This window comes from Lampetra planeri, chromosome 23, assembly GCF_965212315.1.
Source record: "Lampetra planeri chromosome 23, kcLamPlan1.2.h2, whole genome shotgun sequence".
Lineage (NCBI taxonomy): Eukaryota > Metazoa > Chordata > Hyperoartia > Petromyzontiformes > Petromyzontidae > Lampetra > Lampetra planeri.
The window spans coordinates 5,486,049-5,514,026 of NC_136129.1; the positions used below are offsets into that span (position 1 = coordinate 5,486,049).

At 45.5% G+C, this 27,978-nt stretch overlaps 1 protein-coding gene across 4 annotated transcripts; it reads right to left on the minus strand.

Moving 5' to 3' along the window:
- Positions 1–42: 42 nt before the first annotated feature.
- LOC144726303 (lysine-specific histone demethylase 2-like) lies at positions 43–27,978 on the minus strand. 4 transcript variants are annotated; one of them, XM_078604895.1, is made up of 23 exons: positions 27,927–27,978; positions 24,353–24,446; positions 23,600–23,690; positions 23,148–23,269; positions 21,956–22,045; positions 21,409–21,520; positions 19,252–19,368; positions 18,624–18,662; positions 18,267–18,468; positions 16,442–16,626; positions 15,639–15,815; positions 14,743–14,817; positions 14,004–14,141; positions 12,811–12,982; positions 12,299–12,426; positions 11,418–11,549; positions 9,639–9,713; positions 8,260–8,376; positions 7,967–8,092; positions 7,338–7,460; positions 7,013–7,160; positions 6,063–6,165; positions 43–3,882 (listed from the first exon to the last, which is right to left on the minus strand). In XM_078604895.1, the coding sequence occupies exons 3-22, from the start codon at positions 23,687–23,689 to the stop codon at positions 6,107–6,109; spliced, it is 2,427 nt and encodes an 808-aa protein (XP_078461021.1). In that variant the 5' UTR covers position 23,690; positions 24,353–24,446; positions 27,927–27,978; the 3' UTR covers positions 43–3,882; positions 6,063–6,106. The 4 variants fall into 4 exon arrangements, with proteins under 4 accessions (XP_078461021.1, XP_078461018.1, XP_078461019.1 ...); XM_078604892.1 differs by having other exon boundaries at positions 7,008–7,160; XM_078604893.1 differs by having other exon boundaries at positions 7,008–7,160; positions 27,905–27,959.

The following is a 27,978-nucleotide window of genomic DNA, read 5'->3' on the forward strand; positions in this document are numbered from 1 at the left end:
AGGTTTATCGAGGCCAAAGGAAAACACAGTGTGCCGTTTATATATTAATAAATCATTTTGCGGTTAAGGTATTTATTTTGAAATACATTTACACTGGACATATCCACCGAGACGCATACATCTTGTTTTACTTTCATGCAATCCCGACACAGAAACAGCACATTTTTTATAAATTAACCATATGGGTGAAATTTAGCTAAAATCCAAGATGAATATTATTTAATTATGAGCTGTGTAATGACATTTTAGCAGGGACACTGGAGCTAACAACTCTTCTGAAATCAAGAGCACCAGGAGCATCTTAAATATCCACAGGTCTGACCGCACCTCACTTCTATAACTCTCATCCATATATTCATTCTGAGTTTCTCTCGTGTTAAAATAAGTCAAGATTTAAATAACATAAATAAAAACAAACAAACACGGCTCACACATTCCCAATTATATTCGTCATTCGCTCACTGCATATCCGAACAGCTTTTATTACCAACAGGCCAGGGATTGTGGCATCTCCGGGGTCATCTTACAGGCTGCGCACAGAAGTTCACGTTGATCAATGACTACTTGTAAATTCACTTTCCCCACTTAACAAGTGAGAAGAAACTAGCGATCGTTTTTGGAAATGTGGAATTTGTGTGCAGCTAATAAGGCTCGGAGGTAACACATCCCTACAACTCAAGGCAGCCAGAGGCACATGCAAAAATCCGAGATCTAAAATTGATGAGTTTTTTTGTGAGATGTAAAAAAAATACAATTATGATGGGGCCCCCCCGTCCAGTTCAATTCATTAAACCGCGAGTGGTTTTTACAGGAAATTACGTTAAATATATACACACAAATAATCCAGCATGTCCATCATCAGTGAAGATATGTAAAAACATCTATTTTACAGAACTATAAAATTCATTAAAAATACAAAGCGGTTCAAACAAATAAGCAAGTGCTTTTTCATGAATCCTCTACCAAACGAGCACACGACTCGCGGAAGAAGAAACCTATCGTGTGAGAAACTGTAATAATTTACCGTAAACTGTCAGGTTGAGTGATCCGCACGAAATGAAACCTTGACAGAGACTGCTTTTCCTTTGAACAAAGGTGGTTTTGCAATTCACAATGCTGTAGGATTTGCTCAGAGCAGGCTCAAAGTGCTAAATGTCCAAATGATAACAGTGTTCCACTCATTATCAAAGCAGCGCGCGCACCTACGTGGAAAAAGAACGTCTATGACAAATGGCCGCCTTCTGGATGTAATTAAAGGCAACGAGCACAAACCACCACCATGGTAGCTTGCGATACGTCACGTAGATGCCTTACAGTCAACATGTATACGAGGTACGTGTAACTGCTATATTTGTGTGTGTGCGCATATTATTTCAGGACCATACTTTCCAGGTCTGACTAAAAACAAATCAGGTGCTTCTTGTATACGCCGTCACATAAAGAAGGACATTTTAACGATGTGACGTGTTAAAACCAGAACATTCCTATGCGAGGTACACAGTACACCTAAAATGAGGTTGAACAAATGAGGACCATCACTCGACTTGTTAAGAGGATCTGTAAATTATTTTAAATGAGCATGGTGCTAGCAGTGGTTGTCTGAGAATTTACACGCAAGGCTCATCATATGCAAATTTACTGGTAAGCTACGATAGAGGGGCACTGATAGGCAGACGGGCATGAATCGTGACTGATAGGAGAGATGGTGCAGGAAGAGAATCACTTTTTTGTAGGGTGAACCGATTAAGGTTCACGGACATTAACCAGACCGGGTGCGCGTGCGTGCAGTCGTAGTATGTATGGAGCGGTAGTATCCCGGTTAGCGCGCTGCGCTACGAACTCGGCGACCCGAGTTCGATTCCCGCTCACAATGGCGGTTGGCCGTGGTGCTGGCCACATTTGCGCGTTTACCGTTCCAGTACTTGCCCCAACAGTCTGACAGGGCGATAAGGGGACTCTTTATCTTTGTGTAGTATCGAGACGCTCTCAACAACGAGCGGAGCACCGGGCGGCTAAAATGCAGCAAGCTGGCACAGTGGGAAGCACACAATGATGCACGTGCCCAGTCATCCCAATCAACCCACGGCACCTGGGTCTGTTCCATGACCTCCTGCCAGTGAGCCTTCAATACTTCACGCGGCCTCAAAATGCACCTAGCATGGCACAAGCGCAGTAGTGACATCACCACCACTTAGTGGTGAACTGCAGCTGTTGTTGTGAGTGGCTCAGCCTGCATCGTGTGTACAGAATTGCAATAACCTGGGCTAGTTTCAGGTCGGAGTCCTGTCTCCCCAACTGAGTGGAGTGATGCATCTTACACTTTGGCTTTCTTTAGTTTAAAAACAAAGCAAGTACTTAAATTAAGCATTACAATTGCTGTAAGGCAAAGTACTATGCTCTGCTGATGATATCATTTACAACAATAATAAATAACTCGCTTATAACTCCGTTAGATAACGCCCATTATATAGCAATAATACATCTTAAATTAAATTATACTTAAAACTAAAGCTCTTCCCCAAAAAAACACACATTTCAAGGTGGATGAAGCAAGCCCGAGGCAGGGGCAACCTGAAAGGAAACACTTGGGGAGTTGAAGGGTGCAAAACCTTCCTTCCATCTGTAGGACAGGGGAGGCAAATGCTCATATAATAATTGCCAAGAAATGTTTGGTATGCTCGGGGAACTGTTTTTTTAAATATAAATTTAAACCCCCCGACCCTCCGATGCATTCCTGCCCGTGATATTTAACGTACAATTTGTTCAAACCGCTTGAAGTCCAAAACTTCGCGCAAGCGGTGACGCGTCTGGACACCGAGACGACAGCGAGGGAAGAAGTTTATTTACAAAATGGGTGAGATCCTCCCCCCGTGCTGCAGTCATTACTAAGTTATTGAGAATCCTAGCCAAGTATGACTGCATCAGTGCGAATTTCCATTCCCGGGTTAAGGATCAATCCTGCTCCAAATAGTTTGATGTTACATTTGGAATAAAATCAAGACCTGTAATTCCCCTGTCAGTTCATCGTTGAAAAGAAGCAGCACTACCAGGTTTTCCAGACTCCACAAGACGGATGTCAGTGCTTTAGTAAGTGTACATTAGTCACATCAGCGGCTGCAGCCAGACTACCAATGCGTAGGCAATGTTCCAATTAATCCGAGGAGTGCGTTTAAGCGTCACGGACCCAACAGGGTTCAACCCAGTTCATCGTGGCCCGGGCCGATTAATTTATGTTTACAGTTGATTAAACTGCAGTGTGTGCCTCTTAGGCACGGTGATGCCATATAAATAGTTTGTGATATACACAATCGGTAATTCATGTAAACGTCCATGCTTTCTGGGTTCAAAATATTAACCCTGCCCCAGAAAAAAAGACGGACTAATATACCTCGGTTTATTAAGTAACAGGTGTAAATCAGATTTTTTTAATGTGTCCATGCATTTCGTGTATATTAAAAAGTACGTTCCCATGAATTACATCCCAATGTGATGCCAGTGTCGGGTATAAAATATAGAAACTATCACTATATTTTCAAGATTAATGTACACAGGGGAACAAGCTTGGAAGGTGGCATTATCGGGACGTGGATTAATTCTCATCCATTGATCTCTTTTGACAAGCCACAAGGTGTCGCTCTGTATCTGTGCAGGTGACCGAGAGCTGCAAAGTTGTTGTTGACTGACGTACACTCAAGAGATGAGGATGGCAGTTAAGTGCAGTTGTACCTGTTGTTATGATTGGGGTTCTCTCTCTGCATTGGTGAAGTTTATATTTGAGGACCCTGTTATGAGCACCCGGATACCTTGTATCGATGTCTTTTACTCCCGACAAGATATAGCAGAATTGCAGGGAACTGGGAAAATCTATGGAGCATCAGTGCCCTGCAAAGATAAACAGAAACGTTCAGCAATACTTAAAAAAAGCATGAGTGGTATCAATTCATATTTCTTTTCCAGGAGACCAATTTTTTTTTTTTAATTGACGCAAACCATAATTTTGCATCATACATTGATGACTAAAAAATCCAGTGTGGTATTTTTGATTGCACGATTGGAAAATGTAAAGCCATCATAAGCCAAACACCTCCTGCTGTTGGGGTAGAGGACTAAAGAATAATGTAACATTGATAAAAGACAAAATGTTCCGTATCAAAAATAAATTAACTTGAGATGGCGCACAAGAAACAAACAAAATAAGTATAACCCGTAAAAACTAAGTTTTTCACTATAAATCCTTTATATGCGTGGCAGCGAACTTAATATAAAGGATTTCAAAATATATTCGCCTGTGGAGGACGCGGGGATCGATCCCGCGACCTTTGGCATGGGAAGTGAGGGCGCTACCAACTGCGCTACTCCGCCACGGCCTGTGGAGGGGTTACGCTCTGGGCTCTTACACTGTGACGTTCAGCCAAAGCCATGATTGAGTTCTATTTGAATATATCTAAAATAAAACATTTTTGCCTAAAAAGTGTAAAATTTTGGGAATTTTTTTTCACGAACATTAATTGTCTCGCACAACGAGTCTGTGTGGAAAATGTCAGCTCGATTGGATCACGGGAAGTGGGCTAAAAAACGACCGAAAGATTTGCACGGTCGTAAGCAAGCAAGCACGCAAGCAAGCAAGCACGCAAGCAAGCAAGCGAACTTAATATAAAGGATTTAAAAACCTTTATTTGCTTTTCCACTGACCCACCAATGCAGAGCACAGTTTATATATTGCTCAAGTTGCGGTCAACATCTGGACCACCCATTTAGAATACAGAGCTGTTGCTCCACTTCAGTCGCTCTGCGATCAGGGGAGAAACGTTCTTGGTCGGCTGGTACGGCATCACAAAAACCTCCCCCCACACTCTGCTGTGCTCATGCAGTGACCTGAATCCCCGTTCACCTGGAACCGAGTTCCAAGACACAAAGAGGCTCTCTGTCTGTATTTATCCTGTTTGTGCTACCCCACATCTCACTTGGGCTATGGGAGCCACGTGTGAAATCCAACCAACAAACATATACGCCAGGTTTCTATCGAAACCATTAACCACGCAAAAGCAATGTGACGTTTGCATATACGGTACATTTGTTGTTCACATATCATAAATATATATAAAAATAATTATTTACACACATTTGTCAACCCACTGCTGGATTAAAGCCTCCCCTTGCCACGTCAGTTACGGTGGCTGTAGGATCGTACGTCACCAGACTGGTCAGCATGGGATGAAGGGGAAGATCAGTACTAGTTCAGATATCACATGCCATTGAAATCTGGCATAGCCAGGAATCTAACTCAGGAGGTAGGAGGTTTCATAGAGTAATGCACTAGCCACTCTCTGTTCAAAATGTGAAATTAAATATTTCGTAAATACAAGTTATACAGCGTCGTTCAAAGGGATCGTACACAGCTATGTCGACATTTTGTTGTGATACGCAAGTCTTGTTTCTTAAATCAGTGGTCAAGAACTCTAAATAACCTCAAGCCTTACAAGCACATAAAAAAATAACAAAAAATCTGTACTAATATAAATCCACGTATTGTACGTCTATTAGTGTTACTAAACAGAAACTACCATGTGCATGCATTGCAGAGACGGAGAAATGGATTCCACAATTACCACCGTCTGTAACATCCACAGCAGCAGTACGACCATGGCAAATGTAAACTGTAAAAACGCAACGTGGCATCGTCTCATGGCAGTGGGGAGGGGCAGACCAGCGGTTGGTGGTGGAGGGGGTAGAGAAATAACAAATTCCTCGCGTGGTGCTACATCAAAGCAGAACGACACGACCCAATGCAATGCAACCACGCGACAACACTCGCACAAGCATCGGCGCCGCCTTTGTTGCATATTTACTGCTACAAATTGAATCAAAGACGACGGTGTCAATCTGTGCGCATAAACACAAGAGGACCGTAGCAGCGAGCCATTGGGGGGCATTTAATGAGGCGTCAAGCGGAGAAAAGTCTGCATATCCCCGAGCCACTCTGTGGGTGGGTGCAACATGCCTGTCACATTACATTTGGATGTAACGGTGCATGTGTACAAGCATCGGTTTAATTTTTTTACCCAGCATGCTGCACTGCTGTCAAGAGGCGGCGATCTTGCTTGCTTCACGCACCCCGCTCAAGTAGGCCCCTGTGACAGTCTGCGGGAAGTGCCTGTTTGTTGCCTAAAAAAAAAAATCCATAATTGACATTGACAGTGAAGTTAAAAAGTGTCTCCATGCTCAAATTCGAGTGAGGCAGAGGTGGTGGGGTGGCTCAGAGGTCAGAGCATTGAGTTGGCAGTGCTGAGACCCTTGGCTCGAAACAAACGCTTATCTAGTCTCAGCTCTCTGCCACAAATGACTGCACAAAAACCACTAAATTCACATTAAATGTGCTTAATTCAGCTAAATTCCAGCACTGAGAATGACAAATATTTGTTTTTATGCACTGAACATGACTCTCAGTGGTAGAGCTGATGGGAAAGTGCTGCCCCCTCTACTTTGTGAACCAGAGGCCACTTTGAGGGATTTCAGATGAAACTATTTTGGGGAAAAATTACGATGAAATTTGCATGCGGTGATGCTCATCCACGTTGTCGACCGTGAGGTACGAGTGGAAATATTAAATTCTGACAGCAGTTTCCAGTTGTTCCATATGACTACCACACTATTGGACTTTCCACTAATTTCCACTCATTTTATGAATCACAGGAGGGATGATGGATCTAGTTGACCCTGGGCAGTAACTTGAACACTGGCCTTTCTGCGAGTTGAGAACTTTGCCACATCGCCACCCAGCCAGAATTTACCATTATTACTTATGAGATTAGAGGGTGTGCGGTTCAAGACTATCTGTGCCTGGAAAATAGTATTCGCAAGTATGCAGTGGGCAATGACAAAAAACTACAACAGTGTTCACTTAATTGTGTATCAATGCCATTTTCAGAAGAGTTCTAAGTCGGCTGCATTCCCTAAGGTTGAGAACCCCTGTACAAATGTCCTTTAAAGTAGCCACCTGAACTCACCTCACCAGCGAAGAAGAGCTTGCCATTGAGGTCCTGGGCCAGCACATCATAGGCTTCGCCAGTGCCGCCAGGCCGTACGTAGCTGTAGGCCATGAGGGCCCAGGGGTCAGAACCCCACCGCGTTACGAACCAACGCAGGGGGTCGGGCACGTTCTAAAGTACACACACAACGTTTCCACAACTATAGCCAACAGCAGTGGCAACATGAACATTCATCTCTTTATGGCTGTCATGCAATTATTTTTGCGAATAATAGTGTATACGTATATCTGTATCTTGGTGGACTCCTTCAGTACGTGTGTGTGTGATGTGTTGCAAAGGGGCACTTGCCTGCTCAGGAAAGATGGCCCGCAGTGCCTGCATGCACTGAGACACCACCTGGGAGTCGCTGAGGTCACGGATCAGCGCTACCGAGTCACCGCTCACAACGGACATGAGCACGCACTGCTCTCCCTGCAACACACACACATAGACAATGATCCCCTCCTCTCAGAGCTTGTAACAGACTCTCAGAGCAAGTGCTGTTAAGCAAGCACCTATTCATGCCGGCACAACGCTAGAGTGGGGTGCTGTGGCAACCACCACACCTCGCTGTCTTTGTCTCGCCTGTCCCGCTGCTGACACACTGCACCAGGTACTCATCTAAGGTGAAGTGGGGGGGGCCCAAATATTCTCCATTGATGTTAGTCACGACCAGAAATTGGACTCGGGTAGCAGGGTTCGAAGCAGTGCACTAACCACTACGCCACTGATCCCAACGCAGTGATGCACAAAAATAGAGGAAATCAATAAAGGAATATACAATAGTTAGGAGGGAGGGTCAAAGGCTGTGAGAAAATCAGTAGTTGAGAAAGTGATATGACGTCAACGTTGGAAAGATGGGAGGCGTGAATAGATGCGATGAGGGCAAGAAGTCGAGAAAGCCAGAGAGGACAGGGAGGGGTTAAGGCAAGGCCTACCTTGGGATCCATGTCGTAGAAGACCCCAAAGAGACCCCTACGGTCATGACTCGGTGGAAGGTGTCCAAAATAGTCGGCTCCGCGGATCTTGTGCTCCCAGAAACGGAACGGGAACTGCAGCCCGATCTGTGTGTAGAAAGCCAAGTGTGCCATTGCATTCGTTCGCTCGCTCACTGTGCCACGCCGTGATACGCAAGACAACAAAACAGTTCGGGTCCTCGTCAAAAATTCCCACAAGCATTACACCGACTTCGAAGGAAATTGTGCCGCGTGTGTGTGTGTGTGCGCATTACCTTCTCGATGAGCCCGGCGCCCAGACTCTGCAGGGCCTTGATCTTGCGCTCAGGAAGTGGGGGACAAAACTCCAGCACTCCCAGCTGCATGAGCGCCAGTGGGATTGTCACCAGTACCTGGGAGCAGCACCGTGGTAATACACCATTACAGTAGCACACGTCGCACTTTCACAGCATCCACCACCACATGATCACACCGTCGGTGGACAGTAAAACCTTGGATTGCGAGCATAATTTGTTCCGGAAACGTGTTCGTAATCCAAAGCACTCGTATATCAAAGCGAATTTCCCCATAAGAAATAATGGAAACTCAGATGATTTGTTCCACAACCAAAAAATACTGTATTCATATAAAAATTATTAATACAAAATACCTTTTTATATTTTTATTATTTACATTTAAAGTAATCAAATTTATTAATCAAATTTAATCGTGGCTGGTTTTGAGGGAGACGAGAGAGAGGAGAGGAGGAGGAGGGTTATTGTGTAGGACGACTTTTATTTTCAGTACAGTTACTAAAGAACAGTCACTACACTTGGACACCAAAATAAAAAAATGCTTTACGCACACACGTGGTCACAACACTATAGTAAGCAGTATACGCTCGCACGGATGTTGACTATACGAGTGAGGCACGCCGACTGAGACCGAGCATGGGAGACCATTACCCACAATCCCGCAGCGAGAGAGAGAGAGAAGAACCATCGGCTCAGTTGTGATCACGTGACGCTCAGCAGACAAAGCGTATACCGTACGTACTGCTCGTGTTGCAAGATATCGCTCGTTTATCAAATTAATATTTATTAAAAATTTTTGCTCGTCTTGCAAAACACTCGCAGACCAAGTTACTCGCAATCCAAGGTTTTACTGTAATTGTTTTCAGATGCAGATAAACTGCCAACTGTGGTAGCCTCTATTGCATTCTGAGATTTAATTACAATTTTATTGCACAGACAAATGTACAGCTCTTTGTCAATTCACTGCTGGAAAAGGGTCCATTCTTTACCATGCTGGGTCAGTGCAGGTTGGTAAAAGCGGGCAGCAGATGTACAAGCATAGAAGTACAGAACCATGAATATTTCTGAACAGTCCTCTACTGGCTCACCACATAGCCATGCGGGGGGCTTCATCAAGCTGTGGACTAACAAAAGGCAAAAAACTAACATATTTTTCTAAACCTGATTAAAGTAGCATTAACGTAATTTATACATGGATATCAGTTTCATACCTTTTTAATAGTGTCTGTGCGCCTATCTGCATTTCCCACAGTCTCCCTCGTAAGAGGAAATTTGCATCTACAGACTCATTGGTTTCTATTGAACCAGATTCTAATGACCCATGCAGAAGCAATTTAGATGCAGTGTGAATGTCGCCTGACCTTATCAGCAATGTAGGTCATCCCTGTAGCTGTATGCACCTTCACACATTCCCCCGAGTAGTCCACTCGTTTTACCTGCAGATAAAACAAAAGACAAAGATCACCCATGTAGCCTGCAACATACTGTTGGGGCAAGTGCTGTTAGAGAGTACCTATAAAGGCCAGAACGGCACACGAAGGGGTGGGTGACCAGCACCATGCCCGGCCACATTTGTCTCCCTAGTGGCAATGTTTAGACATCGCGCGAGGTACTCATTTGAGGCTGAGTCGACCTAGGGGGAGGCCCAGAACTGGTTCAGATAATAGTCACTGGTTTTGGCAGATGTACAATGACAAAGATCCCCAGTATAGCCTCAACAAACTGCTGGGGCAAGTGCCGTTAGCGAGCACCTATGAAGGCCGGCACAGCACATGAGGGGGTGGGTGGCCAGCACCACGTCCGGCCGCCTTTGTCTCCCTGGTGCCGATATTTACACACTGCACCAGGTACTCATTTTCAGGCCGAGTCGACCTAGGGGAGGCCCAGGACCGGTTCAGATAATAGTAGCTTAGTGCTTAGCTCACTCCGATACAAACCCAGCAGCCCTAGTTTGATCCCCAGCCACAGCTAAAATCACTGGCAATTGCTACCATTTATCCTACTCCCTGTGCCTCCCCGAGGTCGACTCACCCTCAAATGAGTATCTGGTGTGGTGTGTACACATTAGTGTACACATTAGCACTGTGAAAAGGAAGCTGCGGGTGGTTCTGGCCATACAACCCCTCCCTGAGCCATGCTGCCTTTCATAGGTGCTGATACTGGTAGGAACCTCCTGGTTACACCAGCCCACAGGGGATTATTGTGTCCGTCGTGCAGGGAGGGTCTGGGTGGGGAGAGAGGGGTTGGGTGGGGTGGGGAGGGGCTAGGTGGGGAGGGTGGGGAGGGGCTGGGTGGGGAGGGTGGGGAGGGGCTGGGTGGGGAGGGTGGGGAGGGGCTGGGTGGGGAGGATGGGGCTGGGTGGGGGGTGGGAGGGGTGGGGCTGGGTGGGGAGGGGCTGGTCACCCCGTGGTGGCCTTAGAAAACTCAACGTTTAACCTACTCACGCCGGCTTGTGCCCGCCCTCGCAGTCGGGCATATTTGCGGAATACACCATGCCGCCGTTGACCCTGGCCATTGACCGAGCAACCCAACGTTCCTACCAGCTCCCTCCGCAGGAATGTGTTTAATGGCACTTGGCTTAACAGCCAGTGTTGGCTATACGGGGGATCTTTGTGTCGTTGTGCGATGTGTTGGGTGTGCAAAGAGAAGTGGTGGCGGCGATGCAGCGGTGTTGCAGGGTTTAACACACTGTGCTACAGTCCTGGTAAACCTGAGTTTTATTCCTTGCCATAATAAAAAAAAGGCTAGAAGTGGCATGTGAAACCAGTCCTTAGTCTCCTCCGAGTATTCCGTGCGGCATGTAAACATCAGCACAGGAAACACAAAAGTGGTCGAGCATGGTGCTGGCCACCCAGTTTCGTGTGTTATTCTCACTTGAGTAGATACTCTCTTGTAGCACTTTCACTTAAGATTAACAAATCTGGCAAGTTGGGAAGTGGTGGCAGAGAGGTAGCACACTTCACTACCAACCCGGTATAAAGAAAGTTAAATTCCTGACCACAGCTGTAATCAGCGAGGTGTGATATGTGAACTGGTCCTGTGGTCTACCCTCACCAGAACGCACTGACCAGTGTGGTGAATAATTGTCAAAGAATCCCCATGACCGACAACCGTGTGGGGGGGGAGAGGGTCATACGTACGGGGGTGTGTAGCCGAACGTCCAGGCCCTCGGCCAAGCGGTGTAGGATGGTAGAGTACCCGGCCGTCAACAGGGTGTGGTCTCCGGCAAACTGAGCAAAGAACTCATTGTGGTCCCAAGAGCGTGCGGATACCTGGGCACACAGATACAACGATTCCCCCGTTCAGTTCTGCGGACTCGTGGTGAAAGCGCTGCTACAGGCACATTTCACAGACGTATGCGCAAAGACAAAGACTGCCTTGTTTAGACGTATTGTTGGGGATTGTGCTGCTACAAGCACACGTACGCAAACTCAAATGCACATGTACGCAAGTGTAGACACTAGGGGAGGCCCAGGTCTGGTTCAGATAATCGTCACTGGTGTTGGTTGTGAGAGGGAATCGAAGTATAAGCACGTGTACATATGCACAATACCAACAACTGCCATTTGCCACTAAGTGGCGGTAACGTCACCATGGCGCTTATACCAGTCGGGCAAAAACAAGCCCCTACCTCCTCAGTGGTGCCGGACGTGAGCAATGCCATGCGGGGAAGGCCAATTCCAATCGGCTGTTCCCCTCATGGTGCTCATAGCCACCACAGTGGCCAATGGGCTGGTAACCCCTCCACCTTCAATTTACTTACCGCAAAACCACGTAAAACCATGTATGCACACATACACACACACATCGATAGAGATAGCCCGTTTAGATGCAGACTTGGAAAAGGTACTGCTCCAAGCAAATGTCTGTATGTATGTGTACACACGTGTGCACTTGCGCACCTCCGATTAGCTCGGTTGGCTACGTACGGTGCGAAAGATTTTCAACATACATACGTACGCATGTACACGTGCATACACACACAAAGTGCCACGGCCTTCAACAACACGGCACTGTGCACCTGGCGTAGGTTGGCTCCGCATGCGTACTCCAGGTTAGCCAGGTGGAACTGCAGCAGCTTCTCTTCAAGCTCCCCAAACGAGAGCCCCGACTCCTTGCGGAACGCGTGAGTCAGCTCCTCCATCTTTTCTGCTCACACACACAAATATAAAGAGCCTCCGTGTATCCTTCACAAGACTGTTGAGGCAAGTGCTATTAGCGAGCACCTATAAAGTTCAGCATGGCACAGGAGGAGATGGGTGGTAAGCACCACGCCGGGCCACCTTTGTCTCCCGAGTGGCGATGGATAAACATCGAACCAGGTACCCATTTCAGGTGAAATTCGACTTCGGGAAGGCCTAAAACCGGTTCAGATAATCGTCACTGGTGGTGGCCATGAGCGGGAATCAAACCAGCCTCACCGGGTTTGTCGCGCGGCACGCTAACCACACAACACGATCGCACGTGCGCGCATATACACACCCCCCCCACCCAAACATAAACACACACTTGAACGCATGCACGCACACGCACCTCCCAGCGAGACGTCGTGAGCAGGCTCCGTGGTGGTGCGCCACTGTGCGATGATGTCGAGGAGAGCGTTAAAGTGGAAGTCCATGCGCTTGTCCAGCGCTGGGTCGGTGACGCGGCCGCTCTCGTCCAGCAGCTCGCAAGCCTCGCCCAGAACGTGCATGCGAATGCCCAGCTGCCGGGCGGCACAGGTCGGGATATCGTAACCATTCCCCCCGCCCCCTCCACCGAGCATTATCGCGATGACAGTGCTCACACGAGCGTTTAAATTAGGGGTGGGGGGAATTTTTTCCTTACTTAGGGCGGAATACGGCTTTAAGAGAGGTTTGGCAGGCCTCGTATTAACACACACCTTAGCCTTATGCAATAATAACACGTAAAAAAATATAGGGGCACACCGTTACCGAGTGGGCTAAAATGAGAAATACAGTGCTGCCACGTCTAAAATATTCCCCTCCTGTACTGGAAAAGTGCAGCTAAAATTCTTGCACAATTGATGAATAAATATCATTTGTGGGCCGTTTTGAAATTGGGATGTCCCATGTGACCAGAGGACGCATAAATTCAAGTCGCTGGCTGTAAGGTTCCCCCCGCTCCTGATATAAACGGAGACTCAATTCCATCCATTAGTCATGTAACGATTCACCCCCTCCACAATGCGATGAACTGTCACAATTCAGGGGCATGATTTTATGATATGCCATGAACTGGGATCATGGTTTGAGGAATTGATTCACAGATAAATTATGTTCTTGCCCTTGCGGTTCATGCATAACTTATGGTGATGTGAACCAATGCAGTCTATAGTGATATACATGTACATGAATCTGAATGAATTGATAAGTCGTTAAGATGCCACTATCCATAGCGAACAGCTTGAAACTCAATGTTGATATATTAGAATGCAGTGTATGGGAAAAATACAATAAAATCACAAATTGTTGGCGTAATACTGTGATATCAACTCATGAACCACGTTTTGTTTAATTTAAACACAAATGACCAATTACTTTGAAGTGCGTAATTTATACACCAATTATTTGTGATTCATTTACATTCGTAATTAACATATACATTTAGATGCGTTCACGTATCAAAACGTTCTGAGAAACAGCAACACATTTAAGTAAACAAGGTTCTTTTTTTACAACAAATTTTTCTGCTTCTCTATCTCCACACCCACTCCAACCCCTCACCTGTTCACACATGAGGCTGATCGGGTTATTGACACAGCCGTTGACAATCTGGGCCCCCCGTCCGACGGTAGTGCCCCCCAGCGAGCGGTCGTCCCACACGCGCCCCCCTATCCTCTCTCGGGCCTCAAGCACAATCACCTGGTTGCACACGGACAGACGCAGAGGGTCCTTCACATTTACTTATCTTCGCTCCAACACCACCAACCAAGCAATACATTACATGGGTCGTTTGGGACTGCTCTATGGACTCTGTCATGGACTGTGAAGGCCTATACACAGCAAGAGGAGTTATATCATTAATGGCCTCTTAACAACAGCTAGTCTGGGTCTAAGATTATGCCCCTAGGACAGGGTGCTTCAACTAAATTTTTTGACGAGCCCCATAATGAATTTAGTGTCCCGTGTACGAGCGCTAAGTCACGAGGTGTCATGATGTTAAAATATCTGTACATACGACCGCTCTTTTGTTCTTATTACCGGGTCTTTCACATTTATCTTGTTTATCTCACTTTCAACTCACTTATGTTGATCTCTTGTCTACAGCTCTATCTCTGTATTTTGCTTATCTATAATTTTTACATTATTTTTCTTCATACCTAAGCGAGCCGTAGCTCTCGGCCAAGCCTTAGCTTGGCGGGCCATTCAAAGAGTCCATGGGCCAGATGTGGCCCCTCAGGTGGCTAACTGAAGAACCCTGTCCAAACAAAAACCCCATGATCCAAAGCAAATTCGCTTTTACCTTGAGGCCAAAGTTATGAAGCTGCCGAGCAGCGGCAAGGCCTGCCGGACCGGCTCCAATAACCACCACGGAATTCTGTACAACATAACATACATAGCAAAATTATGTTCATCACACAAAGGCAACACTAAAGGATGCGCAAACAAATACAACGTTATATACTGGAGCTGAAGTCGCTGAGCTGTGAAAAAGCTCAATTGTTAAGAGGAACAGTCTCCCGGGCTTAATGGCATGAGTTTAAATCCCAACGAGGATCAAAGAAGAGTAGTTGCATTATGAAAAGGAAAATTGATACCATTGTAATAATAAAAAAATTGAACAATTTGCCACCTTTTGTCAATCGACTGCTGGACAGATGCCTCCCCACATTCGGCAAGCGGGTAGGATGCTGGTGATAACTGTAGCCGGGAATCAAACACGGGTTTCCGGTTCATAGGGCAGAGTGTTAAGTGATCCCACCATAAATACCAGTAATTTCCACTACTTGCCATGAACACCATCAGGACCACAATCGGATATGAACACCACCCATTGCTTATATGAGAAGTGCTAAAATAGCAAAAAAAAATTGGATGATGATTATTTTATCGCTGTCGCGGATGACGGTGCAATAAGTGATTTTAAAAATGGCAGCAGAGATGATGATGTATGTGACGATGATGATGAGGGGGATGATGATGATAACTGCCAAAGAAGGTGATAACGATGCTGACCACAAGCATTGTGGTTAATGCAGACATGATTCCTTGTAAAAGGCTTCAGTTTGGTGTTTTAACATCTTAACACCTGCTTTGTTGCCAGAAAAAAGGGGAAAAACCCTATTATCATATTTGGTACTGACAAAGGAGGTCCCATGATGACAGTGAGAGTGATGACCATATGGAGGGTGTGCCTGCCTTGCGGTAGTGTAACGGTAAGAGCGGGCGTCCCGGGTGTGCAGAGAGCAACCCGGTGTTGATGAGGCCCTTGCGCATGGCGAAGTGAAGGATGCCCTCCAGCTCCTGCATGCAGCGCACACGAATCAGGCCCCGTACCAGCAGGTGCTGCATGCACTTCTGCACCGTCAGGAATTCCTGCATGCACAGCGGGAGCATGCACACAACAACACACATTAACCATTACTCCAGCCCCTCCACTGGCTCCCAATGCAATCCCAGACAAATGTTAAGACTGCACTCGCCCATCGTCAAGATGCTTTATGAACTCGCCACTACCGACCCCTCCTCCTTCATCTCACTCTAATCCATACGCTAGCCCACCTCTCCCATCTCATCTCACTTTATTCTCCTCCATGCATTCTCCGCTCCAGCAACCAAGGCCTTCTATCAAACCCTCCAGTCAACCTTTTCTCAGCGGTAGGTAGCCCATTCCCCTTCTTGGTTCAGAATACAGTACAATGGCATTTTTTGTACTGCCTGTGTTATACTTGGTAGTCGCCCATCCAAGCATTATCAAGGCTCAACCATGCTTAGCTTCGGAGCCAATGAGTTTGAGCGCATTGCAGGTACTTGGTCATAGACCATGTTTAGGTATGTATTTTTTTTAACCCTTGATTTTGTACGTCTCTTTCTGTCACTTCTTGGCCGAGTGAATCCATGCATTCCATCATTTGGGTGAAGAATCAAATTTGCTGTCGGTGCATAATTTCGGCCAAAGTGAAGTGTGCAACGTTGAGGCAACCCATTCACGTAGGAATCACCTTGCAGTTGATGTTCCACAGCGCCAGGATGAGGTTGCGCAGTGCCAGGTACATGGTGGGGTCGCGTGAGAACTCGGGGAATTCATACAGCTCATCCAGTTCCATGACATCTGGCCGCACGCACAGGGCCTTGCCGCTCTCGTTGGGCTGGTAGAAGGGCTGGAAGTATGGGTTCAGGCCAGGCACTGGCAGCACAAAAAACATATACAGTCATACCTTGGTATACGGCCGCTTTGGAAAACGTCATATTTGGTATACGTCGTGTTTTGACGAGAAAAAAATGTCTTGGGATATGACGCCTTGCTTGTGATACGACGTGCTTGCTAGAACTTGTATGGGTCGGGATGAGTCACCGCGTACAGTACCCGCGTACACAATACTGTTACGGCTCTAACAAGGCAAAAACAAACTTCAATGGACAGGTTTTTAGTAAAACTCAAACCTGGTGAGCCTCAACCAGGTCCAAGTCAAGAAAAAAGACATTAAAGAGAAAATGAAAAAACCCCAGAATTTCAGCTTCCTGAAGTTTTAATGGAAGGGGACTCTCCTTCAAAAAAAGAACATCTCCTCCTCCTCCCCTTCCTCACCATCATCCTCGTAGGCTATCAACTCCTCTCAGCAAGGTAAAGTGATGTTAAATTTTATTTAAATTTATTTTAATTGATTTATGCATTTATTTTGATTTATGTATGCTTTTTAGTAATAAGTAGTGTCTACATTGTTTTTTATACAACCCCATTAATGTATAATATGCCATATAAAATATCATTTCTTATACTCTGGAATGGATTATTTCCTTTCCCTTTATTTCTTATGGGAAAAATTCGTTTGGTATACGTAATTTTTGGGAAAATCCTACCTTCTGGAACGAATTAACGACATATACCGAGGTACCACTGGAGTGTACATGTACAGCTCTGCTGGATGAGGGCCTCTCCAAGCCATGTGGATCATAGAGTTGATATTTTTTGTTACCACATTTCATCATAATGGTTTCTGAGCACAAGCCCAAAGTATCAAAAATGACAAGCAATCAACAACAAATGGTACTATTAAGTGTGTTAAAGATGACATTCAAAACGTTACCTAGGATCTTTGGCATGATGGAGTGGAGCATAGATGTTGGATTACACAAGTACAGTACAACAATGCATTTTTCTGCACTGCTCTCTGATATACACATATGAGTCCCACTGTCTAAAGGCTATAACTAATGTCAAGCGCAGAAGTCGCCCATTACAGCACTATCTAGGCTCAAGCCTGCTTGGCTTTTGAGATCTGATGAGATCAGGTGCTATTCAGGCGATTTCCATATACTTTATGCAGAAACACAGTATTTCCAGATAAAAAAAATTCCCCTCTAGTGTCCGATTAGTGTGGCTAAGATGCTTGCAGTGACAGATAAATATTGTTTGCAGGCTGTTTCAAAATGGTAGGTCTCAGGTAGGCGTGGGCCGTATGAAATGAAATCACGGGCCATTCCTGACCTTTGGGCCATATGCTTCCCATCACTGGGTTAATGGGCTAGTCTTTTCACCTGCGTAGGTTATGCTAGGATAGTTCTCTCTTGGAGGTAATGTGCTCTAAGAAATCTGTGACATTATCCCAGGACATTAAAAGTCCAAGTTTTTGTCAGTTGCCTAATAATGCACCACTCAAGATAGTGTATATACATGTCGTTCTCACCACTTCGGGTATGATGGGATCTTGTCCTACCCATGATATATCCCAGTTACTTTTCAGTTCAGAGGTGGCGACCCCATAGTGGGCAACTGTGTGAATGGTCGCATAGCCAGCAGCAGAGGTGTGGTGTGAGCATGAGCACCTGTGGTGTGTGGCACGGCATGCGAGTAGTTCTCGAGGCTGGTATATCGTGGCACCGAGCGCTCCGTGCCGGCGCATGCCGGGCTCATGCCTACGCAGTCCAGGTAGTAGGCCGAGAGGAAGGGAGCGGCGGGACTGTCCTTCAACAGCGGGGGCAGCAGCAGCATTGCAAACCAGCGCGGTTCGCTCACCTCGACCACCCTCTGCCAGCCACACAACAGAGACATGAGATCTCCGATATAAAAAGGATTTCAATGTATAATTGTAACATGTTTTAATAGTACTAAACTATTATACTCAATGTTCAATGCATGAATATTAATATTTGTAATGCTTGAGCTAAGCTTGTCAAACATACCGAGTCTTCTGGTGGGGCGCATGGATCAAAACCTTCATTCTGTGAACAAAAGAAAACAATGTTCCACACAGATGATCAAACCCACAACAACATCCATCCATACCAACGGTCGTACATCTACAGGCTTTTTATGCATCCACTGTACCTTGCGGTTATTGGCTGTTATTGGACTATTCTTCACCACGCTGGCCAGTGAGGGTCGGTGAAGGTGGAGAGTATCAAGTATAAAATAGTAGAATGGATTTTGCTGCACTACCCTCTGCTGACAACAGTCTTGTAACAGTGTAAAACACCTGCTTTATATGCACGGTAGTCGTCTGAACAAACACTTATCCAGGCTAAAGTCTACTAAGCTTCAGATATCTGACGAATTCCGGGTGATTTGGTAATAGGTATCAAACAATTAAGAGGGTTTAAATGCTCTGTTGGCACGACAGTATGTTCCCTTGTTTTGTAAAATGGAAAGAAAAACGAACAGCGTTAGCCTAAATCTGGACAGAGAGTACTGAAAATGTGACACGGAGGAAGGTTGGCACATGTTACAGCAAAGCTCAAAATGACGGAGAGTGCAGTAGCTTCATCATCGAGATGACAAATACCCAGCAATGACTAACGAATGCGTCCTTACCTTAATAGCGGAATTTACTTTCATGCCGCAGCAGTACGTCTGGGCGAGCTCGGTCGTAAGCATCACCTCTCGTGTGAGCTGCCTCCACTTGCCACAGCCCGGCTTAGTGCACTGCACCTGCACAAATGACAAGCACCGCACCCACCAATTTACTTAAGGACATTTTAACTGTTGGGATCTTTCATAGAGCAGCGCAACGCTGCCATGTTGGTGAATAGCCTGCGGTTTTTGTTGTCGGAGCTAGCTCGGAGACCCCTTTAAATGACCTCTGGTCCACACAGTAGGATGCAATCCTTTCCCACAAATAGTTGCATTCTCAGTCTGCAGATACAAATTTGTGTCAAATAAAATCTTATTAAATTGTTTTTTTTATGTGGCCATTGTGGCCAGACTGATACCATCAAATGACTACACATGAGAACGAAGTTTCATCACAAGTGTCTGTCCAGATTGTAACCCAAGAATTCAGCACTGTCAGTTCAGTGCTCGAGCGACCTAAAAAGATATTCAAAAATAAAACTGGGTGTAGTGATGCAAGCATTTAATCCCACAATTTAGGTGAAGTGATCTGTGGATCACTCATAAATTGAGGTGCCTGAAGAAGGCAGTACAGCAAGCAGGGTTCCAAGCTACAGAATGTGTGTGGAGCATTACAGGTATTGCCTTGACTTAAAGCTTTCGTGACTGCAAGAATTAATATTCTTTGGGTCTTTCGGTAAAGTCACGTAGATAGGTTCAAAGAAAAATAACAAAAAACTACGACGTTTCAATCACAACACAAGCGGTCGTCATCATGACGATCGAAACGTCGTAGTTTTTTGTTATTTTCTTTGAACCTATCTACGTGACTTTACCGAAAGACCCAAAGAATAGGTATTGACTTGTATATGTGGGTTTTTTCAAAAGTACTCAGGTTTCCACACCAAAAGAAAAAATACAAAAGTAATTGGCCAAAGTCCCAATGCCAAAGTGGCATGAAATATAACCTTGAGACTCAGTGACTTTCTTTGGTAAAAAAAATATTATTATTAAGCCCAAGTTTGCCCAACGATATGAAGCTATTAAAAAACACACAAGCAGATCTGAAATGGAAACATTTGAATGGAGCCATTCGGTCTGCAGATTCGCTGGAGAACCTATTTTTAAATCCTTTATATTAAGTTCGCTTGCTTGCTTGCGTGCTTGCTTGCTTGCTTGCGTGCTTGCGTGCTTGCTTGCTTACGACCGTGTAAATCTTTTGGTCGTTTTTTAACCCACTTCCCGTGATCCAATCGAGCTGACATTTTCCACACAGACTCGTTGTGTGTGACAATTAATTTTCGTGAAAAAAAATTCCTAAATTTTACACAGTTTAGGGAAAACAAATTAAATATTTAATTACCAATTGCTCAATGGTGGCAGACAATCATCTGACCCATAGGTGGCAGCCATCTCAAGCCAGAGGACGAGAGGACTCTAGCCGCCACGCATATAAAGGATTTATAGTGAAAAACTTTGTTTTTACGGGTTTACTTGTTTCATATGGTGGGGAGTTATCTCAAGTTTGTTGAGTAAGTAGATTACTTCAGGAGTAGCCTGGTGATGAACTAAAATGCTGCCAGGGAATGATAAAAATGGGCAGTGGTGATACGCTGTGGTCCATTGTTTGAGACTGGTGACCATAGTCGCACTGCAAGCTATTTCTTAATCAATGGAGAACTGAGAGCACCGAACACTCAATGCGATGATGATGCTGTGGCCTGGCTCATAAGTACGCAGACGCTAGTAGCAGTAGTCTATTCTCCTATGAAGCGGTAGTTGCATTCCTGAACAACACCGCGTTGTTAAAACATTGCGTCATAATAAATAATATATTATATAGGGTAAAGTAAATCCGTGATAACAGGTGAGATGAGTATGCAAGCTGAATAAAGACTGAGGCGCGTGGGTAGTATCTAGAAGCATCCAGCAGCATCCTGTCTTGTGTGATGCTACACGGAGGCAACCTTATATCCGCTTATTCCTAATCGCGCGACGTAGTTCTGGTCACTCAATGCGTTATATCAAAATTGGCATCAGCGTGAGAAAAATGTGTTTCCTCAATTCGCGTGATGAAAACATGCGTTATAGGAAAACAGACAGTACGCATGCAACAATGCCCGCTGTGACGAGTCGTACCCAGTAGGGCAGCTGTTGATCAGCCATGAAGGCCTTGATGCTTGGTTCGCTCTTCCCATTCATGGTCCACACTCGCTTCCAGCTCGCGTAGCGCCCGTAGCCATCCTTGTGACTGCACATACGTATTTACACACAGGGCATGTATACGTTTTATCACCCGAGGGATTACACCGAGAGACAAAAATAGGAATGCGTGGATTAGAGAACATGTAAAAAAATACATACTGTCGACTGTTGAGAAAACCGAGTGAGTTTGGGCCGGACACGTTGGTAGAAGGGATCGTTGGCAAGCAAAAATAAAGATGGAGTGGCAGCCAAAGGAGGGAAACGTGTCCAACGGAATGCCCGACGTGAAGATGGAGGCCCTCATCCAGCAGCAGATTGACAATGGGTTGTATATGTGGATGTACTTCTTTAGATGTTATGCTCCATTTACATGGCTTGCTTTCGGAATTATTGAAATCAGCAATCCCATAAGCTGTCAAATTAAACGGCATAATGTCCGAGTTGTCTCGCCACAATGATCCTTAAACAATTCATGACCCACCTTCGATAGTGGTGGTCGAAGCACTCGTTGCAGAAATGCTCCCCGCATGACAGGTGATACCAGCGTGACGTGTAACCGTTCTTCGCACACCTGCACAAAACACGCAGACACGAAAAATACACACGTGCTCTCAATTCAAGGCAGTCCCCCTTGCTTTGAATCACAGTTGCAGCAAATAAAACACAGCTATAACTTCAGCAGAAATTTCGGTCAAATTATATGCACGTAAAAGTTGGCCCCTTTTATCAATCCACTGATGGATGAGGGCTTCCCAATACAGTACAACCCCTCTTAACGACGGACATTGGGTCCACGAAACAGGTCGTTAAGTGATTTGGTTGTTAAGCGAATATAGGAAATACCTGTTAAAGGATTCATTCGTTCTGATAGCATCGTATGTTACTATATTTCACCCAAAAACGTACTTTATAATATTTAAACAATATATATTAATACATAAAGATACTGACTACATTATAAACACATAATATTAAAAGAAACATGGTTAATGCATTAATTCATATTTAATGTACCTACAACAGCCTGTCGTTAACAGGGGAATGTTCGGTAAGCTAACACATTGGGCTCTATGGAGGCTCGCAATTAAGCGGTTAGTCGTTAACAGGGGTGGTCGTTAAGAGGGGTTCTACTGTACTGTGTCCATCATTGGGGTTATATTGAGAGCACAGATAGTGAAGCATAGATGTACAGTACAACACTATAGTGCATTGCCCTCTACTGCCCATCACGTAGCCCTGCGGCACTACGACAACCTTTTTTTGCAGGCTGATCACCTTTCCAAGCACTACCCAGGTTCAGCTTCCGAAATCTAAAACAATCGGGTGCATTCCAGGTGATATGGTCAAAGGCTGAGTGCTCACCAGTGCAACATAGCAGAAGGCGGCACCTATAGTTGAACTATCACACAACGTATGATCAAGGCTGGCTTTCTGCAATCAGGGTTGGTGACAGTACCATGAGCGTACATAGACGGCAGGAGGGCAGCTACCTTCTCACCCCCACTAACGTTTGGGGACACGGACAATCCATGTAGCTGTGCTCCTTCAATTAATACAATTAATGGGCCCCATTAGTTACGCGGCACGAGAACCTACTGTTACACGTTAGCCGTGCCCACACCCACCCCCCTCCCACGACTTCAACATTGTTGTCATGCGCTGGGGTCACCCACCGCTCGCTGGCGCTCACGAAGCACACCGGCACGGTGACCATGCAGCCGACCTTCTCGCACTTGCGGTAGCGTTTCTCGTCATCCTCCTCGGGTTCCAGTCCTCCTGGCACCTTCTTTTTTATCTGCAAGCCGGGCGTGGTGGGCACAGAGATCACGTAGAACGTATCACAGATTGCGACGCTCGACAGACTTGCTGTAAGTGTTGCACTGCGTAACTGACGACTTTCCAACACTGAAGCGGTAGACTGACAATTTTTTAACTGTTTACCACTTACCTATTTTTCAAATCTAATCATACGGATTCATATAAACATTGGTCGGGAAAAAAAGTGATGAAAAGGTATTTTGGGTTTAAAAATCAGTACAAGAAGAAAAGGGTTTAAATATCGGCAGGCTGACACTTAAATCGGTAGGGTTGGCAAATACGCAGCCATAACTGTGGGAATCATTACCTGCCGTCCTGAACTCCGCACCATGGAGTTTGCAGTGATCATCTCCAACACAACAGCTTTCCTTTTACCTCGTGGCCGGGCAGCAGCCATCCTGGCAAGGGAACACGCAGCATGGGCAATGCTTTTGTATGCTAATGGTGGCCAGACGGCAACCATGATACCAAGGAAACAGGCGGGACTAGGCAGGGAGGGGGTTACGTATGCTAATGTCGACTGATCAGCGAGCGTAAAATGAGGGATACAAAAGGCACGGGCAGCATAAGCTGTAATAACCACCGAGAGGTGACTATAATGCTGGCAAATGCATAGGAGCAAAGGGGTTGTTGATTAAGGTAGATTAAATGGGTTTGCAATCCATAAAAATACTATCTACTCACTACTCTTATCTTGTAGATATGGCCTAAGCTGTTTGTCCGTGGCTATAAAGAGAAACACTTGAAAATCAGAGTCAGATATGCTCGAGCAATATTTGCAATAAAATATCAATCTTATATTGCAAATAACCAAAGTCATGATGCAGTAATGTCACTCAAGCATTTGTGAATGTGATTTTAAAGTAGTTACACATTCATGTTGGACAGCAAGAGGCACAGCCTAGGTGTGTATCACAAACAGCTATTTGTGCTTTGGGCTGGACCATCCTTTAGTCTATTCCCGAGGGGCCACAGTAACAATACGGACTTGCATGGTGTGATACGGGCTGTACAGAGAACGGTGAAAGGCACAAGATTGGCCACAATCACAGCAGCTTACCACTGTTAAGTAGGCTTGGTTGATTATCCCGTAGTGGACTGTGTGTGCTCGCCACTAAGCCAAAGGTTCGATTTCCACCGATGTCCAGAAATGTCTGCCGGAAGAATACCAACATGCACGCCCACAATTAATACATAGCACTGTTTCTTCGACTACGCCGTTATCCACGGGATCCTTCTTTATAACTATGAGCATTCAAAATTCCCGGCATAGGCCACAAAACACGTGCAACGAAGGCTTGGAGATGGTCCCTAAGAGACCGCTCCTGCCACTTCACTTACCACACACGTTACCATCAATCCCTCACTTGAAACACAAGGTCATTTTTTACCAAGGTAATAAACCGTATTTAAAGACACCATGATGCTACTCTTAATGGAAAACGAAGATTTGAAAGATCACCACCTACATTTTTGAGCAGCCTCCTGAAGGGACTGCAGAACTAATTATTTGCCAACACCTTCCGTGACAATTCCCTGACATTATAACACGACACTCTACGGACTTTGAATTCTGAAAGGACATCACTTCACTTTGTGATAGGACTCCCATATCAAGTGTGGTACAGCCCTTTTGTGAATACACTGCTAGATGAGGGCCTCCCCATGCCTTTGCAGGTCATGAGGATTATTTGACTATACCTTAATAATGCTGGTTGGTGTGGGATGTTGAAGGTAAGCAGCAGAACACATTGTAAACATTCTATCGATTGGTTGGTACTACTCTCTAATGCCTACCACATAGCCCCACAAGCCTGATGACAACCTATTTGTGTATGGAGGTCACCCATCCAAGTGCTTTTCAGGTTGAATCGTGCTAAGCTTCTGAGTTCCTATCAAATTGGGTGCATTCCCCGGGAATTCTGTTCCAGGCAAATTGATGGCAATAAAGAAATAAAAATAATCTCCCATCTTGCCAGCGAAAACCCATTTTGCCTAAACCATATGTTTCTCTATATGGATGAACGCAGTTGACACATCCTGTGTGTATGGTCTACGTGAACTGTAAAGGAACCATTCAACTGCAAACATTCTACTGTTAGCCACTCCTTGTATGGGAAATCTGGAAAAACCGGCATGGCTTTTGGCGCCAATGGTCTGCGGTATTATCAAAAACATGCATTATCACATCGTTTGTTCTTCAAATCTTTATGACAATACAAAACAAAGTTTCAACCAGCGTTGTTTCCTGTCCTAGTTTTCCTAGGATGTCCTCATTTAGAGGTTATCCTGACAGTCTGTATGTATTACGGATATATTAAAAGTCTCAATTTGTCAGTTTCATAATGATTCACTGCTCAAGGCAACGCATTTACATGTCGTTCTTCCCTCTTCCGGTATTGTGAGATAGTTTTGTTCCAATGATATGTATCAGTTTTTTGTACGTAAAAGGTGACAACCCTCATTTTACCAAAGGGGTGGAGGAGTGGCACACTGGTGAGCGGACTGCACGACGAACCTCGCCACCTGAGTTTGATTCCCAGCCAGGGCTAATGTCAATAGTGATATCTGAACAGGTCCTCGGCACGTGGTTACAAATGCACATTGACCAATGTGGCGAAATATGATTTCTCGAAATCCCATGACCAACACCGTGTGGCGGGGGGGGTCGTCATATAGCAGTGAATTGACAAAGGGCTGTAAAAAAAAGCCGTGAAGAACACTTTTTGGACTCCATGTGGCTTGTTTGTAAGAACAAGTCACGGACTCCCCTTAGCGATGAAGGCCTCTCCTCGACGTGCAGATCACGTGGGTTGTTTGACCAGAAAACGTTCACAATCCAGCAAATTAAAGAATCGAATCTGAAATTTTCCGAATTGTACGCAATACATGTGTATGAAAATCAACATGAGAAGTTTAAACTAAAAAAGAACGGAGCTGTGGTTTGGGCTATAATCAGTACCCGGAGTGCCTTACATTTCTAATATAATTACACTTGAGTCTAAAACAGCATATAATGAAGCATTAGGGCCTCACACATTTATTGTTATCTTGTGTCAAGAGTGCCTGAGATCTACCTATTTTCTCGCCCATCATATGCTGTAGAAGCAGTATTATGGACTTACTTATATACTAATCCTGCATCCCATCGGACAGTGGTGCATTAGATTTAGATTGTAACACTGCACCTGCTTAAACAACGGGGTCACGTTCCTTTTTCAGCCGTGGATGGACGAAAGGGCTGTAGATGCATTACTGTTTGTCCTTACCATCTTAAACCTACCTCTCTTCTCACCCATCATATGTTGGCGCAGCAATGCAATTATATGTACATTTGAACACACATCATCTGATAAAACATAGGGTCTCGTACACCTATTTCCCAGTGTCTGCTGTCATCATCGCCACAATCATGTACCTATTCTCGCGTACTATCTCTGGTTCAACAGCGCCTTGTATTTACATGTTGTGCCACTCGCTTAATGTAACACGAGTTCAATTACAGCTGTCTTCTCGTCCATCACCTGCTGACAGTAGCCTCGGACACACAGCACTGCAAGGTAGTACCCATTAGTGTACAACACAGTGCATGAACACAACACAAATGTATTATCCATAATGTTCCAACGCAAGCAATGACATAACATGCCACAGGCTCATTCACGGGTTAGCATCATTCCACAACACGTTGGCCATGGGTCGATACGCTGTTGGATGGAAGAGGCCTGCCCCAAAATCACCGTCACCTCTCGTGATCACCTCGTCGCTGCACACACGAGCTGAATTGATCGCTCCATCTCCGTGGTGGATGATAACTCTCAAACACGTCGTTCCACATCCCTCCTTGGCTTGCCAATGTCATCATCAACATCACCACCACCAACCCTTCCATAGGGCGACTTATGGTGGCACAAGGCCCCAATAGGGGCCATACATTTAGTAGGTACGCAAAAAATTACGTCAAAACTTGACCCCCCCCCCCTCTCTCCCTGTACGCACGCAGACTTTATACACCCCCCTCCCAGAATCCTATAGAACTGCCGCTATTTAATCCACGCAGAAACGATCAAGGATTAATAATATTAACGTGTTCAAGCAAACAGATAGTCCACACCGCCGGACTGTCTAACTCATTTGAAGGCCAATGTCGACAAATTATTATCGAGGCTTCACCACCCCCCCCCGCCCCCGTACATTGTCAATAGAGCCCCCCATTCGCAAGTGGGTTAAGCCCCCCACTCCCCCCTCAATGCGTACGTACTAAATGGATGGGCCCCTCACCATAACACTCACTTTTACTTCACTTGCCAAAACACAAACCGTGCGGGTTTAAACATTTTTTTTGTCGTTGTTGTAACAATTCGAAAGTCACGATTATTCCCCGCTTATTTTCTTTCTAAAACCAGCGTGCGTGAGGTTGTAAACCCAAGGCCCCCCCTCACAGCTGTTCGCACACGCGCGCGGGTACAGTGCAGCGGTGGTACAACGTTGATTGAGGCGGTGTCCACAACGCCGCCAGCCAGCGGCAGCGCCACGCACACCGCCTCGGACGAGGGTGGGAAATTATCTGAGGGTTTAAGATGTTTGGCTACTGCTGCTGCTGCGTCCTTACCCGCGCCTCCTTGATTCCTTACCTCGGCTTAAACGTCGAGCTCAGCGCCCCCCACACACCCAAGTGGCCCCGCC